The sequence below is a fragment of the Chiroxiphia lanceolata genome, chromosome 2 (genome assembly GCF_009829145.1).
Source record: "Chiroxiphia lanceolata isolate bChiLan1 chromosome 2, bChiLan1.pri, whole genome shotgun sequence".
NCBI classification, from domain to species: Eukaryota; Metazoa; Chordata; class Aves; order Passeriformes; family Pipridae; genus Chiroxiphia; species Chiroxiphia lanceolata.
In genome coordinates this window covers 56,647,932-56,663,427 of record NC_045638.1, presented here as the reverse complement: position 1 = coordinate 56,663,427, position 15,496 = coordinate 56,647,932, and the positions used below count along the sequence as shown (strand labels likewise).

The 15,496-nt window shown below is 41.1% G+C and overlaps 1 protein-coding gene across 5 annotated transcripts in view; it reads left to right on the top strand.

Moving 5' to 3' along the window:
* Positions 1-1,129: 1,129 nt before the first annotated feature.
* RNASEH2B (ribonuclease H2 subunit B) overlaps positions 1,130-15,496 on the top strand; it is a 43,672-nt gene continuing 29,305 nt past the window's right edge. For 3 of the 5 annotated variants that reach the window (XM_032680447.1, XM_032680443.1, XM_032680446.1), the window contains exons 1-2: positions 1,194-1,289; positions 13,559-13,630. In XM_032680447.1, coding sequence (XP_032536338.1) covers positions 1,244-1,289; positions 13,559-13,630 — 118 coding nt within the window. In that variant the 5' untranslated portion in view covers positions 1,194-1,243. Of the gene's footprint in view, positions 1,290-13,558; positions 13,631-15,496 lie in introns of all 5 variants that reach the window. The other 2 variants (XM_032680442.1, XM_032680444.1) reach the window with 2 other exon arrangements.

The following is a 15,496-nucleotide window of genomic DNA, read 5'->3' as shown; positions in this document are numbered from 1 at the left end:
TGACAAGGACCCCTGCAACACAGCCACCTCACACCCATCCCGCAAAAGGACAGGGCTGCAAGAAAGCCCTTCCTCCCAGCCCTCAGGGTGTGAGGGTAAAGGTCTGTATGAGGAAGCAGCCCTGCTGCCTGTCCATTCCTGGGCCAAGAGCACGCAGGTGGGGTGAGGGAGGCTGAGCCAGGTTCCATGGTGCTGCCTTCCTGCTCTAGAATCCCAGGAGATAAGGGGCTAATGTGTATGACTCAAACACCAAGAGCTGGATAGCTGTGGAGACAACAGGTACTAACACATGTTGGTACTAACACGCTGTGAGAAAACCAAGATGCGGCTGGAGAAGGGGGGCATATGGAGGTAGGGCACCACTTTTCTGGGACAAACACCCTTGTTCTAGTTCCTGGAGATAAGCACAACACAGTATGTGCAAGTGCAGGAATGAGGCCAAGAAGTGGGCATGGACTGCACAGGAGGATCAAGACCACCCAAGACCCCTGTAGCCCTCCAAACCCTTTCCAGAAAGGCCTGAAAGAACAAAGTACACTAATATATGATAACTAATTCACATAGAAAGCGAGAAACCTATCTTCAGGGTGGGGAAACCTATTCATAAAAATGTACCCCCCCCCCCCCCCCGTCAAGCCCAGGCGGCACCCCTCAGGACCCTGGACATCCTATCAGCGTCGTAATCAGGACTGACATCTCATCAGATGGATCGACGCTGGTAAAAGGACTGGTGATCTCTTTTTTCCTCTCTTTCTCTCTCCCCCTCTTCAATTAATCTCTTCCTCTCTCCCTTATATCCTACCCCTCTATCCAAAACCCATTGCCGTGTGCTAATATACCAGGTCAGCGACTAACACAACAATTTTCATGCCGAGTGTTTAATTTACTAATAAAACTTTCTGGTCGTTTGCGGACACTCGGACCTCTACCGTTCCTTTCGACCACAGCCACTTACGAAACCCGGCTCCTCCCCTTCCCTTCAGGGTGGGATGTCACACCCGCCTGTCTCTCACGCCCCCGCCCGTCAGCCCCGCTGGCGGGGCGGGGCAAAGGACCGCCTTTGCCGCCCACGGTCCCGCCCGCACTGGCTTATACCAATTCCCTCCGTCTGGCGGGGGAAGAGGAAACGGCGAAGCGGCAGCGGAGCCCCGGCCATCCCAGTGCGGTGCTGCCGCCCGCCCTTTTCCCGCGCCCGCCCCGCCCCGCCCGCCATGTTCCGGCGGGAGCGCGGGGCGTACGGAGCATGCAGGGCGCAGAGCACTCCGGGCAGTGGGTGCTCATTGCACCAGGTAACCCAGCGGCTTCGCTCCGAGGTGGGACAGGCTCTGCCGCAGTGCCGGTCTCTGGACCCCTGCCCGCCGGCTGGGGCGGTGCCGTCGCTCGGGCAGGAGGCGGGTGCCCGTGGCCGAGCGCTGGGTCAGGTCTCCGGGCTGCTGCGTGCGGCCAGCCCCGGTCCGGGTGCGGCTTCACACTGCTTTGACACCGGGCCCGCAGAGCACCCGCCCTCTCCTCCCAGGGACCCTGTTTAATTTGTGCGTGTCATTAGGGTTTTCAGAAGGCCCGGTGGCTCCCGGATGCCAGCAGGGTTGTGTGAGCCCTGGAACAGAGTTTTAGGAGAGACCTCTTTGTCAACGAGGTCCCTGGTGGGGCCTCGCTGTCCCCTCCCTAGAGCTGACAGCCCACCTTGCCTCCATCCCCTTAGTCCATTCCTGCATTTTTTTGAAGGAAACCTAAGCCACAGCTGTAAAAGAAACTTTAAATGCTAAGCTAGGGTGAGATCTCAGCTCTTGCTCTCTAGGCTGAAGAAGCAGAGCTCTACATGGCAGCTCCACAGATGCAATAGACACAAGGCCTTAAACACTGCAGGTTTTGTCTCTCCCACGCAGTGCTGAATTAATGGGAGGATACCTTTGCTCCTTTACGTGTATTTCTGCCTAGTATCAGGTTTTAAACTCACAGATCAGAAATTGTTTTGCTCTTAAAGAAGATGAGTGGAAGAGGGTATGCTCAAAGTTCAAGACACTTGGAGGAAGGAGATAATAATTACCTTTCTTATTTTGGTTTTCTAAGGAAATGCAACTTCCATAATTATCTGTGGCCCAGCTTTGTACTGTGACTATTCCTTAGGCCACCCAAAACTTACAAGTGTTAATAACTAAACATGATAAAAGGGAGGAGCTCTTTGGAATAATTCTATGAGCTTTGCCTGTGATGGTGTGAGAAATGCTATCAATGGCACCACTGAAGGAAGTGTATAGCAAAACCTGAAAATAAGGCAGGAGCTCAATCTTGAGACATGCATCCATGAGAAACCAGTCTCTAGTTAAATGAGAAACAGAACCAATTGTCATGATTTCACTGATTCCTCTCTTCCTCTGGTTTTAACTTTTCAGTTCCACCCTTTGGTATCTGACGTGCTTGATGCCTAAGAAAAGAATTTATAAAGTGAGGAATTCTTTTTTTTAATATTGACTCTATGCAGACTAGGATTTAAAGCTGAATCTTTTATCAGATGACTGGCTGTGCCAACAGATGTCCATACTGTGCAAATATTTACAAATATGCTTAGCTTATGCATGAGTAGTCAGTTCTGTGCAGTGAGTTAAATTCTTCAGTAAGTGTTTGCAGGACTGGAGCCAGAGCTTGTAACTTTCATGAAGCCAGACAGTTTGTATTACCAATTATGCCAGCACAGCTCTGACAAAATTTATATAGTACTCCAGACCTGTAAGAAAGTTTATTAAGCCTTAGTTGAACCTCAAAGCACACAGTGATTTTTTAAAAAAGTCTGTGGCTGATAAATTCAAAACTCCACAGTTGATGAGAATTGCCAGTCATATGAATAGGACTGCTGAAATGAAATATTTAATGATTTTAGTTTGGTTTTAACCAAAAGAGGTTTTTAAAGTTAATGTATCACTTTTCAAACTTTTGCATTTCTCAACTGCTTTGTTGAATCTATCTCAGAAATTTTTCATTGGTCATTTAGCAGAACATGTAGTAGGAAGACTTGATGCAGTTGGATTTATAATGAAAATGCCTTTTCTTTGACTGTAAAATTCATTTTGTATGACAATCTTCATAATACTCACATGGCATTATGCTACCTAACATATATAATAAAACCTGGTTTAAATAAGTCCAGGATCTGTTTCTGGATGTGAGTTTAATGCCATTTGTTACTAATCCACCAGTACCTTCTGCTCGTAAATAGCCTGTTCTTGTATCTTGTATGTTGTATTGCTGCTATTATCCTATGCATAGTGGGAGGAAGGAGCGAGTGTGATTTCGTTCTGTGTAAGAAGCTCCAAAACTTTTCTTGAAATAAAGATACTTTCTAAGATCCGGGTTTCAAGTGCTTAAGTTAGTTTGAACTAGTCACCTGTGTAGTCTGTGTCCTAGAACAGTGTGTAAGGTTGATAACATATACCGTCCTACACAGCCTAATAACATCTCCACTTGGATATATGCTGTTCATCTTGCTTTGATTGTGACATCTTGAAAGTCCCTATATGGATGAAGATGGTGACTAGTTCTATAAAGAGACTTGATACCATAGTCTAAAAAAGATTGAGGTCTGTAAGAAGTACGGAAGTGAAACAACTGGAACTGAAACTTGCTTTCTTAAGAATCAGTATCAACTTATTTGTCAATTCTTCAGACTTCCAGAGGTTCAACGGCAACTTCCTGTAACAAGCCAAAGATACAGCTGGAGTTCTGAATGACAGTGCATGTGTTGCTCTGATTCCTTAGTTAGTGTGTTGTTCTGAGAATCCATCTGACCGTGGTTTTACTGTTTGTGTGACATGTAGAAACACTTAGCTGTGAAAAACATATGTAAGACAAAGGAGAGACCTTCTTATTTAGACTTCAGCAACTGACAGCATGGGATAGGTATCTGGAACATGGCAGCTAAAAAGCAGGAAGACTTAATTTCCTGATTACCGTAGGAAGTGAACAGACTGTTTGTTTGCTTTAGTATTGAAGGTTATGAAACCATTACTAATTTCCTTGTTTCAGTACACATCTGTACACATATTGCATAGAGAATAAATTGCTGCTGTGCTGTTCAGAGCATATATGATGACTGAGGAGATAAATTTCAGTTTTGTTTCTGATTTTGTAATTTTTATATTGATCTTGGTGTTCTGGAAACAGAAGCAAGGAATCTTCTCTGTCAGGTAAAACTGCCTATATTCTTTGTTAAAGTCATGATTCTGGCTAGAGGAATAAATGCAGTCAGAGTTATTGTTTTACCAATGTGTTATCTCAGCCTTCTTGAACTGTTCTAGAGGGTCAGACTGACACTTTCTCTAGCAAGTGATTAACTCTGTCATATTTCCAGTACTGTAAAACTGTGATCATTAGTGTCCATCTCATGCCTATACATGGTGGGACAGAGCTACAAACCACATGCTCAGCAGTTGCTTTGCATGGATTGTAGAGTTGGGTGAAGGTGGGGAGGAGAAGCAGAGTTGACTGAGCTGAAGGGCAGAGCTGATGTTCCATCAGCAGGCCAGTCTCCCTGTGCTCCATTTCAATCAGTCTTTGCCTGCCTTCATTCTTTCCTGTGGCAGTCTTTCCCTGTTTACTGTTCTTATCAACAGGCTAATGACAGTCTTTGCCCTCACCAGCTCTTTGCCACACCAAGACACTCAGGCTGTTTGGCATGAGAGAATCACACAAGAGAAGTCCAAGTAGGAAGTGAAAAGGAGAGCCTCAGATCATATCTGGACTGACTGCTAAGCAACTTCTAGATGAGATAGCAAATTTTACCTTTAGAAGTAGTAGCCGACCCTTGGCTTGGTGACACCTCTTGTGATGATGTTTCTGCTGATACTTACTTTTTTTTCCCTAGAGACAGGACAATCATATTTTTCTTTTGTTTTTATAAGCATAATGGTTCCTTTGTTAGGGATCGAACCACAAAAGGCGGGACAAAGAGGGAAGCCAGAAGTCAGGGGAGAAGTATTAGGAAGTGTTAGTCTGATTGAGAAGGTAGGATGAGAAGAAGGTGGTAACCATGTTAATCACTCCAGAAAGGCTGGAAGCCACTGATATACATTGTGCAGCCTTATTGTGGACATTTAAAGGAAGGTTGAGAAATGGATGTGAATATTCAAGATAGTAAACGATGAATAAACAGGAAGAGGATAGATACGGGGATTGGTCATATGGAGGGAGGTGATGAGGACAGAAACTTGGGCATGTTTGTAGGGGTAGAGCTGTGCATGTTAGGCTTGAAATAGAGTAAACTCTTTGGGCAGTTTCTCCAGTTGCAGATTAACTATGGAGTGGATTTACAGGCACCAGATTTAGCCTGGGACAGACTTGGCTCAGAACTAACAGTTTATTAATTCAAGTGCTGTGCCATGTTAACACATCTCTGCTATTTCCAGAATCAGCTTTTCGGTGCAGCTGCTTTCAGGCAGTGTCTGAACTAATAAGTCCTGATAGACCAAGCTGGCTCTGTGTAGACCCTTTTGGGTGTTTCTGTGCTCCACATTCCAGGAGATTTTATTAGCTTGGCTGAAAATCTAGATCTGAATTTGCTTTGTGCGGAGTAGTTGATGTCGATGGTTAAGAAGACCTCTTGAATCTGGAGTTCTGGAGGAATCATGGTACAGAGACACCAAAGTGCTAACAAGTCCTGAAGGACCCACATGGAGTTCTTTGGTGGATGGCCAAGTTTCCAGATTGTGCTTTTCTGGATTTCTGGTGGTAGCTGGATAATCAGGGCTATTATATTACCCATATATCCAAACCTGCCTTTGCCCTTGAGAATGTAAAAATTCCTGTGCAGACTTTCTGTTGTTGGTCTAGCTACTGAACAGGTACAAGGGAAGAGAAATAGCTCTTGGGGATTAAAACCTGGCCATCTCACATGTAGAAAGTTGCTCAGATGTGCTTTAATAGAGCAGATTCTGTCTGTATTTACCCAGTATCCATGTACTTTTTTCAAAAGATCCTCCTGCCAGAATTAATGAGGGTTATGGGGTTTTTTTATGTGCATATAGGAAATTTCTGCTTGCCTTTTGAGCTGGGTCCATGGAACAACCATTTTTAATGTTTTCTCTGAAAATCATAAGAACTAGAAATTATTTTCTAGACTGAGAAATAATGCTGAGACCCCATCTAATTGTAGGGCTATCTAAATCTAAGGAGTGGGCTTTGGAAAACCCTCAAATACTGTGGTAAAGTCACCATATGTGACATAGATCTGATCTGGGCTCAGTATAACAAATAAACATTCTTACATAATGGCTTCAAACCGATCTTACCAAAATCACACTAGCTGCTTAACAGATTGGTGTGAAGGACAGTCTCTTTTTCAGTACACTTCCTCATGGATAGATGTTATGTCAGAACTGCAACTATTTATATCCTTCACTGGTTTTAGCAAAGAGGTGAGGAATTGAAGGCAGTGTTCTAAGTCTGGTGTTCCACTCTGCACCTAAAGTTAAGACTGCCTTATTTATTTTTTCTGTGTTTGTATTAGGAAAATAAGTAGGGGTTAGCTGCATGCTGAAAATTATTTTCCACTTATATTTTTCTGAACTAGACAGGTTTAGCTGACCACATTTTTCAGTCTGCTGTGTTCTTAAACAGTAAATGGATTAGCTTTTTTATTGTTTTATGGGAACTGCCATATGAATAGAACTGGAAGAGTTGCAAGGGAAGAGGGAAATTTAACAGTCCTATTATTTTTAGGAATTACTTATTCAAAAATAAAAGGAGCACTTTCACATTAGACTTGGCAAATTGTTTGAACAAATCTCATATATGCCAAAAGTCAAATGGAGGCAGAAATAAATGGGACTGTGATGCCAAACCATAGGGCATCAACACACATTAAATTAATCCTCCATCCTTTCAGTTGAGACTAAGGAACTTTTGTCTTTGTGCAATAACAGAGGAAGCATTTGACTTGAAAATTTTGGGTCATAGCGAGAGAAGATGTCATAGCAAAAGAAGCTGTGGAATACTTAATGCGTGAAAGTAGTTTGCTTTAAAATCAGAAGTAGACAGGTTTCGCATTAACTTTTTTTCCATTCTTGCACCTTGCACTTTGATACATGCTTTTATTTAGTATTTAAAAAACAATTCAATATATCTGCTACAAAATAAATCACACTACGGGGCTGTTAGGTAGTTGAACATTAATACTTACAGAATAATTTAGGTAATGAACTCAGAAATAATGTTTACAATATGCAAATATGTACCTTTTTTAAACAGCTGAGTAAAAACATCAGAAAGATTATATAAAATATGCACACATGTTTCCGTACCTTTTTAATAAGGCAAATGCAGATATGCTTATTTTAGAAGTTAGCACTCTCTGGGCATATTTTACTTAACGTCCCCCTAAATTGGTATTTGCATCTCCCGAACAAAGCCTTTTACCTGCAGGTAATTTGCACTGTTTCTTACATGTCATCTCCTAAAAGGCATGCTGAGCTCAGCTGTGAATAAAGCAGATATAACTGGCGAGGTAGGGAGCCAGAAGGAAGCATAGCAAATAAATAACTGAAAAGAGATGTTTTAATGTGTAACACCATCTCCTACTTCTGCTTTCTTCCATCTGGCTTGGAAGAGAGCATCTTATGCCAACTTAGGCCTCTCTGCACATGAGAATAGGGCTGATTCAGCCAGTAATACAGCTGCACCAGTGTTGACCCTATAAATATTGAGAAGGGAAGTCTGTAGTTTTTATCCTTTCAAGTGATAACCAGTTCTTGAACTTCTCAAGATTGACCTCTCTTTTATTCAGCTGAAAATCTATGTGCTCTGCCAAGCATCTAAACTTCAGTAATGGATGAATTAATACTGTCCATTGCTGCCAGTGAGTCCATGAACGTGGTTTTTTTTGGCCTAAGTGAACTGTGCCAGCATAAGGGGAAGCCAAAAGATGCTCTCAGGCATAAGTCTTAAAATTTAGTTGTATTGCATGGCTGTGTCCTGGAGCAAAAGATATTCAAACTGTCTAGTAGCATTTCTGTGTGAAGTTGTGCTCAAGATAGAAAGCAGTGCCATTTTTAGATATCATTGTGTTTATTGTAGAATTTTCAGGTGAAGTGAGAGCTAGAAAGACTTCAAGGGGTGAAAATTATGTCACATTAAACATTATTTCCTTAGGGCACCAAGTAATAAATTAGCAAGCTGATAACCATTCTGTCTTTTACAACAGGCATGGCAAAAGTCCCTTACTGAAGCTACTGCTATGTATGGTCAAGAAAGGAGTAAGGTGGTGAGATAACATCAAGTTTACATAACTGAGTAACAACTAAGATCTTTTCAAAAATCAATTGTGTTCAAGTGCAAAGCCATACCCCCTATGTAAGCACCTGCAAAACAGGCTGTTTGCAGAGGTGAACTCCGAGCTGTGTGCTGTTCCATACTCCTCTGGGAGTATTGTGAACCAAGGAAGCAAAAGTGTGGTCTTGTGGCTCATCTGCTTTCTCACCGCTGTAAAGTCACATACAGTCTTGTTTTCTAATTAACATACACTGGCCAAAGACACCAAGTGTCACAAATGGAGCAGGTTATATTCTATGCCATCTGCTCCTGCCGTGGGTTCTGTCCCTTGGTCTGGTGATCATGTATGGTGAATGAAAATAGCTTACTGACCTGGTTGAAAATTACTTCTTCATTGTAATTGGTTATTTCAAAGCTGGATCGGTGAATCAAGCTGACTTGCTGTGGGGCCACAAGATTGCTGGTTTTGGTGGAAAGGAGCAGCACAAAAAGAAGCAGCAGAGATGCACAAGAAGGGAGCAGAGTTGGGAACCCCAGGACAGTGCTTTTTAATGGCCTGTGATCTTTGGTCGTTTGAAGCCCTTCATGAAACTGTGTCCTCAATCTATGCATACCTGAATTCATATGTTATGCTTATAGTTGTAACATATACCTTGTAACTTACAAAAATTGTCAAAAATTTGAGTGATACAAAGTACTGGATTTATTAATTAATTTTCGCTGGGCTTTTTTCAGAGCATGCTGCATGACAAAGCACACGGGCACTGAATTAAAGCCACTTACTTCAGGGTTGAGATTCTAAAAAGAGCACAAATAAAATGTTTATTAGCTTTAACCTATCTGTACCCTTAGGCTACATAGTTTAAAGTCTTCCATAAAATGTGTGTTTAATGGGCTCCATCATAACGTCTCCATCTGACACACCTTTCATGCATAGTTAGAAGTTAAGAAGGGAATGGAAAAGACTGGTGTAGGTGACGTATGGTTTAATATCTGTTTTTAAATGAAATCTTAACTTTATATTTCCAGACTTAAATAATCCTCTTTTTTTGCGGGGTGATGGTGGTTGGGAAATTTGTGCTCTCAGAGGGTTTTTTCCTCTTACGCAATTGACAGATATTTACAGCCTTTTTGCTTGCTTGGCTGGCAGCTTTTTGCATGGGAATTCCATATAACTTGATATTAGTTTGTTATATATAGTATTCTGTAGGCATTTTTTTTTTAAAGGTGAATAGGCTTTGCATCATCCGTAACAGTTTCATAGACGTTAGTGGGAGTCTTATGTTGCTTTTCAATTTATTCATGTCGCTGTACCAGCTAACACGTTTTTGGTTTTAATGGCCAGATTCATTAGTGCCTCATATCTCTCCATTGTGGAAGAGATTATTGCCAGAAATCCTTTGCCAGCTGGTTCATTTTCACTTTGTTCTGTTTATATATTTTATAGAATTTGCTTGGTTGTATGTCTGACCTCCATGAAATACAATAGGCTTTTCTCCTTTTTTCTAATGGAAAGCTTCATTTAAGCTTCTACAGTCTCTTCAGCTCAGCTTCAGGACTCTGAGGATCTGTCTGTAGACTCCAAACCGATAGGTACATCACCCACATTTTTAGATGGGCTTTGAATGATCTGGTTAATTGTGAATGAACAGTAGACTGTAACTTCAGCAAAGTAGACATACTTACTGGCCCAGTATTGGAATTTAATTGTCCTGCATTGTGCTTACCTCAGAACTCCCTTCTCTGGTATAGCTGTAGTGGAACTGGATTCATACTGCATTGCTGGAGGTGTCTATAAGCTCCATGTAGACAGAGGCATACACTTGCAGGGGATGATATAGATAGAATTAGGCTTTAGTGGGGTTCAGTTGCCTCCTGGAAGTGTCTGTCATGTGTCTTCCCAGGCAATTTAAAGAGTGATTTGCTGATTGAGATGCCTCCTTGAGACAGGATTAATTGAACCCCTCTGTATCCTTCTGTCGTTTTTTTGTATCGTTGTAGTGTATGTTGTCCTAGAAGAAAAGTGTGCTGTACTGGCACATATTAGTAAGCTGACATGTACTGACTGTGTGTCACCTGCAGCTCTAAGTTTCAGGACTGTTGGTAAAGAGTTTCTATTCAATCTGAAAGATCTTACCTTTCTCCCTAGATATTCTTGTAGATGAACGTGTTTCACAGGGCTGAGCTATGGGAACTGTTGTAATAAGCATAGTGGCAATCATCTAATGTTTTCCTTTAGAATTTAACAAAAAAGGTCTTCCTGTAATGTCCCTTTTGTCTGCTTATTTTCTGTATGATAATTTCTTATCTGGACATGAACCTTAAAACTGAAAAAGAAAGAAAAAAGAAAGACCTAGCTTAACTCTTAGTTTTGCTAGAAAATGGCTACAGTACTGCTTTTAAGAAGTCTCTATTTATTAGATATAAGAGATCCTTGCTGAAATATAAGGACTGATAAATGTAATGGCATTAAAGAAGTCCAGTTACCTTTCCTGGCTGAAGGCCAGAACACACACAAGTTAGATTTAGACATCTAATGTCAAAAATCCTTTGCTCAGCATTTTTCTAGTCGTGAAGTGTTTAAATTCAGATAAATAGGGCCTTCTTTGCCCTTAAGGCCATGTTAATATTGCATTCAGTTTTCCAAGCAGGCATTCTCCCAATTGCTTCTTTTTTTAATCTGCCAACTTGACATATAGTAAAGCCAATCTAGAACAAAAATATACTTCAGATGCCCCTGGAAATGGAGTGGGATATTGTCTACATTTTGAGGAAACTGAAGGTTAAAGAAACTCACAGAAACCGCTTTTGCCTTTGACCAGTCCTTCCTTCTTCCTGTGTGTCCCTTCAGGTGTACCATGCTCTGTGGCAGCTGTGTGGAGAATATACTCTGATCCTATCAGCATGAGATACTGAGACTGAAGCCTGCAACTCGGACTTTTTATTAGGGTTTGTTCCCTGCTGTCCTCTGGGCAGTGGTGAACCCCTTGGAGCTTGGGAAGGACCAAAGAACTGAACAGGCAGAGCTGTGCTGCTCTTCACGTGGGGAGGAACTTCTGATTGAGCCCAGGCAACTGCAGGGCCAGGCAGAGCAGATGGTGCTGAGCCTGGGACAGCATGAGGCAGGCCTGGATGATGGAGGGCTGTTGTCTGGGTTGGGAAGGCAGAGGATTGATGAGGAAGAGAAGGGACACAGTATCCCTTGGGTTTGTTACACTGAGTGTTCCCTACCTACAGGTGTCTCCCAGGCTTAGCAGAGCTAGATAAATTCAGTGTGGTACTAGAAGGTTAGGAAGCAAACATCTCAACGGAATAAAGATGTGAGCTTCGTAAAAAACAGCAAATGAGGAAGGATTGTCGACTTAATTGTTCACATTATACAAGATGCAGCTTAGGGCTCAGCTGGACTCATTCCCAGTGTTCATAAATCTGCATGAAGAAAGCAGAGCAAGTGAGCGCTGAAAGTTCCTTTGGGGGTTTTTTGTTTTGCTTTTTGTTTTAAATTTTGAAACTCGCATTTAGTGTGTATATTTTAACATGTTCATGTGAAACACATCAAAGTAAACACATGCAGTGTGTTTCTTTCACTATCATTAATCACTTCAGTGTTTTCAAAAGTAACAAAAAATACACTAATGTTAAACTGCGGTCAAGAATTGAAATATACACAGTTCTAGAAATTTGAAGTTCGCCTTTGCCAGGGCAAATGTAGCTTGACAACCGTGTGTTTATGTATCAGCACATGAAGCAAGTCTGGTTAGCAAATACGGACTTTTTCCATTAAAATCCCTCAACTTATATTGAAACTTTTTGAAGCACTTTTTCAAGCCACCTGAAGACTTAGTTAAAAATTGAGGCAAAGAAAATGACTCTAAATTCTCTGAACCACTCTGAGAACTATTATCCTCCAACACTTTAATCACTAAATGCAGCTGCTTTTTGTGTCCTGCTTATGTCTTTATCTGGACAACTTCTGTTTGTGACACAACTGAATAACCAGAAGTGGATGTGAAGGATGAGAGTTATTTGGGGCTTTTTTTGCCACTGAGGCACCTGTGAGAAGCGCACTTGCCCTTTTCAGGTGTGTTGGGGCTTTCAGCCAGAGTGGAGGATAGCTACTTTTGGTTGTACTGTTCCTACTTCCCTGTTTGCCATAGAACATAACTGTACTAGCTCCCTCTCCGCAAACCTGCTGATGTTGCTGAAACGGGAAGGACAACGTGGCAGTTCTCTTCCTTTGAACAGCCATTCAGCCTGCCTCTACTGCTCCTCCCCACTTTCCCCAGCAGCACCATAACGCAAACCTCAGCCTGATCCCTGTCAGTCCATTCTCTGGGTTCTGGATACTGATTACGTATGTGAAATGTTTTAGTAATTTTCCTTGCTCTGATGAATGCCTGTATGAAAGAAACTGGGATAGAACTGGCAGTGTTCAAGCTAAGAAAGATGATGCTGTCATGGTGCTCTTCACTGAGATGTGGGAAGTTGCTTTCATAAATATGTTAGCTTTTCCCTACAAAGAGAACTTGGATAGAATATAATTAACTGGAGATCCTTATAGCTGTTTCATACTTGAACCAGAGTCCTTGTGGTAGCTGTTTCCTTTTTTTTCAGTTTCACAGAGAAATTATACTTTCGGGGTTCTGCTTTGTGTCTTCTTCTTGCTCAGACACAGAAAAGAGGGCAACTGTCCAAGGCTAAAGCCAGAGGTGTTGTATTCTCTCAGCTTTTTTTCACATGCAGGGAGTTAAATGCACTCTTTATTTTTCAAGTTTATATGTAACAGATAAACAAGTGCGCCTATTTTTTGCAGAAGTAACAACTAGTCAGACAATTCCTGCATAATCTGACTTCCTGAAAGTTTTAAAGGATCATCATTTCTTCCCATAAGTATTTTACCTTTTGCACTTTTTTAATGTTCACATTGTGCTTGGCCTAACTTACCAAAGCATTCTCTTTGTGACTAATCAGGGCAGCATATCAGTTCATCTCACTTAACTGGGATGTCAGACTTAGGAGCTCTCTTGCCTGAAGGCTCTCTTGGGGGAAGTGGTTTTCAAAATCTAAATCATCCCCAGGTGCATATCTTTCCTGTGACAGATAGAGAGTGCCAGGAAGTCTGGAATCATAATTTAGGTGCGTTGATCAAGTAGGATGAATTTGGGCTCAGGCATGTAACTTTTAGGCAGATGTGAGTTTCCAAGAAGTGTCAATCCCATTCATTCTGAATGTCTTGGAGAAGCAGATGTGAAATACTTCACAATTTACAAGTTCACAACTTTTTCCTCTCCCCCTACAGAGGCTGCTATTGACCCCCCTAAGACATGTGACAGCGAACCCGTGTTTACAAAGCTGCGCAATCCAAGCACAGGCAAGTTCTGGAATTGTGACATGAGTGAGTTAATATTCTGGTTGATTTGCTCCACCACCGAAAGATTCATATTTTGAAAAGCTGAAATAACGATGATCATACAAGTCTTATGTGCCAAAGATACTGCTGGTGATGCCAGATAGTTAATGCTATGCAAACATTTAGGATTTCTTTTATAATTTTAATTGGTTGAACTGTTTATTCATTAGGAATATTGGCAGCACAAAAAAGGTGTGTATTTTAAGTTCTGGTTTTAAGTGCATTAGTTTTGGGGAGTTTACAGTGTTGGGTGTTGAATCTGGGCACTTTTTTCAATCCCAGTTTAGGCTTGATAGCATTCATCTTAAGCTATAAAATAAATAGAGTTGGAAGAAGTGATTCAGTTATACTTACCAAGCTTTTTGAATCTGTTCATTTTTAAATCTAATTTTCTTTACCTGGTCCAAGTCATAATGTCTGTTTTCTCCTTAATTGAGGATGAGGCACTTTGAATTCAAAATACATTGGGGAGACCAACACATGCAGGCAATACAGTGACACCACCATTCCACAGTTACTTTCTTCTGGTCAGATTGTTCTTTTTGTCAAAGGTTTTTTATTACTATGTGAGTAATTAATATTTGGAATATGAGGTACTGCAACAGAAACTTGCAGTAAACCTTTGTTAGGGTTAACATTTTGTTTGAAAAACATGTTTCATGCTGGGTTTTTTTTTCTTTGCTTAAGCTCATTTGTTTTCTGTAGATTTAAGTTTTGGGGTTTTTTTGAACTTCAGTGCTTGTATTTGTATGTATTTACATGCGTATAGGTGTGTAACTAAAGTCTTCAGATACGTTTTAATGTCAGTGTAGTAATAGTTCTTGAAAGGGGAAAATAATTAAAAATAATAATACAGAATGTGAAATCACTTACTCATCATCTTACCTGTTTTTCAACTGCTCAGATTTACAGTGGAAATATAAAGCCACATTTATTTTCATCCTGTGTTATTATTTCCTGCTGTATCATATTGGCTTTATAATTTGTTAATGTTTTTAAAAGTGTAGATGTTAATTTGTTTTCCTCTGTGTAAGAAGAGATCTGTTTACGTTGTAGAATCAGAGATCTTGGAAAAGTTTTCTGGGGAAAACCTAAAGTGCAATGATTGCCTGGGTGTGTTCCTTTAGAATTTACAGGAGTTTATTTATAGACCTGCATAAACTTTCAGTTATGTAGCCTATTATAAATATAGGGTCTGAAAATGGAAGGACTGAGAAATGCTATTAATGTATTTTCCTTATGTTTGGGTCTAACAGATGAATTGTTGATGCCAGATATTGCATAAATATGCACTGAAGGACTGAGCACATTATAGAATTCATGCTAACCACTTTATTAAATAAAAGTATGCTTGGTCCTATATATAGACAGGTAAAAAAGACAAAATTTCTATCCCTTACAAAGACTATAAACTAGGATTCAGGCGGCATTTCAGAAGTACCACAGGAGACGTTTGTAAAGGTGTGAACAAAGCTGCCTGGGTTTTCTCTCCATCCCTTAGAGTTTCTGTCTAACAATACTGTTGGGAATCTGTGGTGACTATCCTTTTAACATAAAATCATAAAATCAGGAGCTGCAGTTAGGCAGTAAGAAGGGTCCCTTTCCCAAAATTGTGTAGCTCACCACTGGATTTGGCTAGCACACTTACTGGAAGGAGTCTTAAGTTGTTCAGTCAGCACTGTTGTGAGTAGTGTGATGTCTGATGTTGATCAAACTGTGGTGTAGACCCTTGTTGAGAGTGCACATGGTAATGGTTGAAACCTCTGCTCCGCCTTATATCTACTCTTTGCCTCTCTCCTCCCCTCCACAAAAGAAAAATTATCGGAG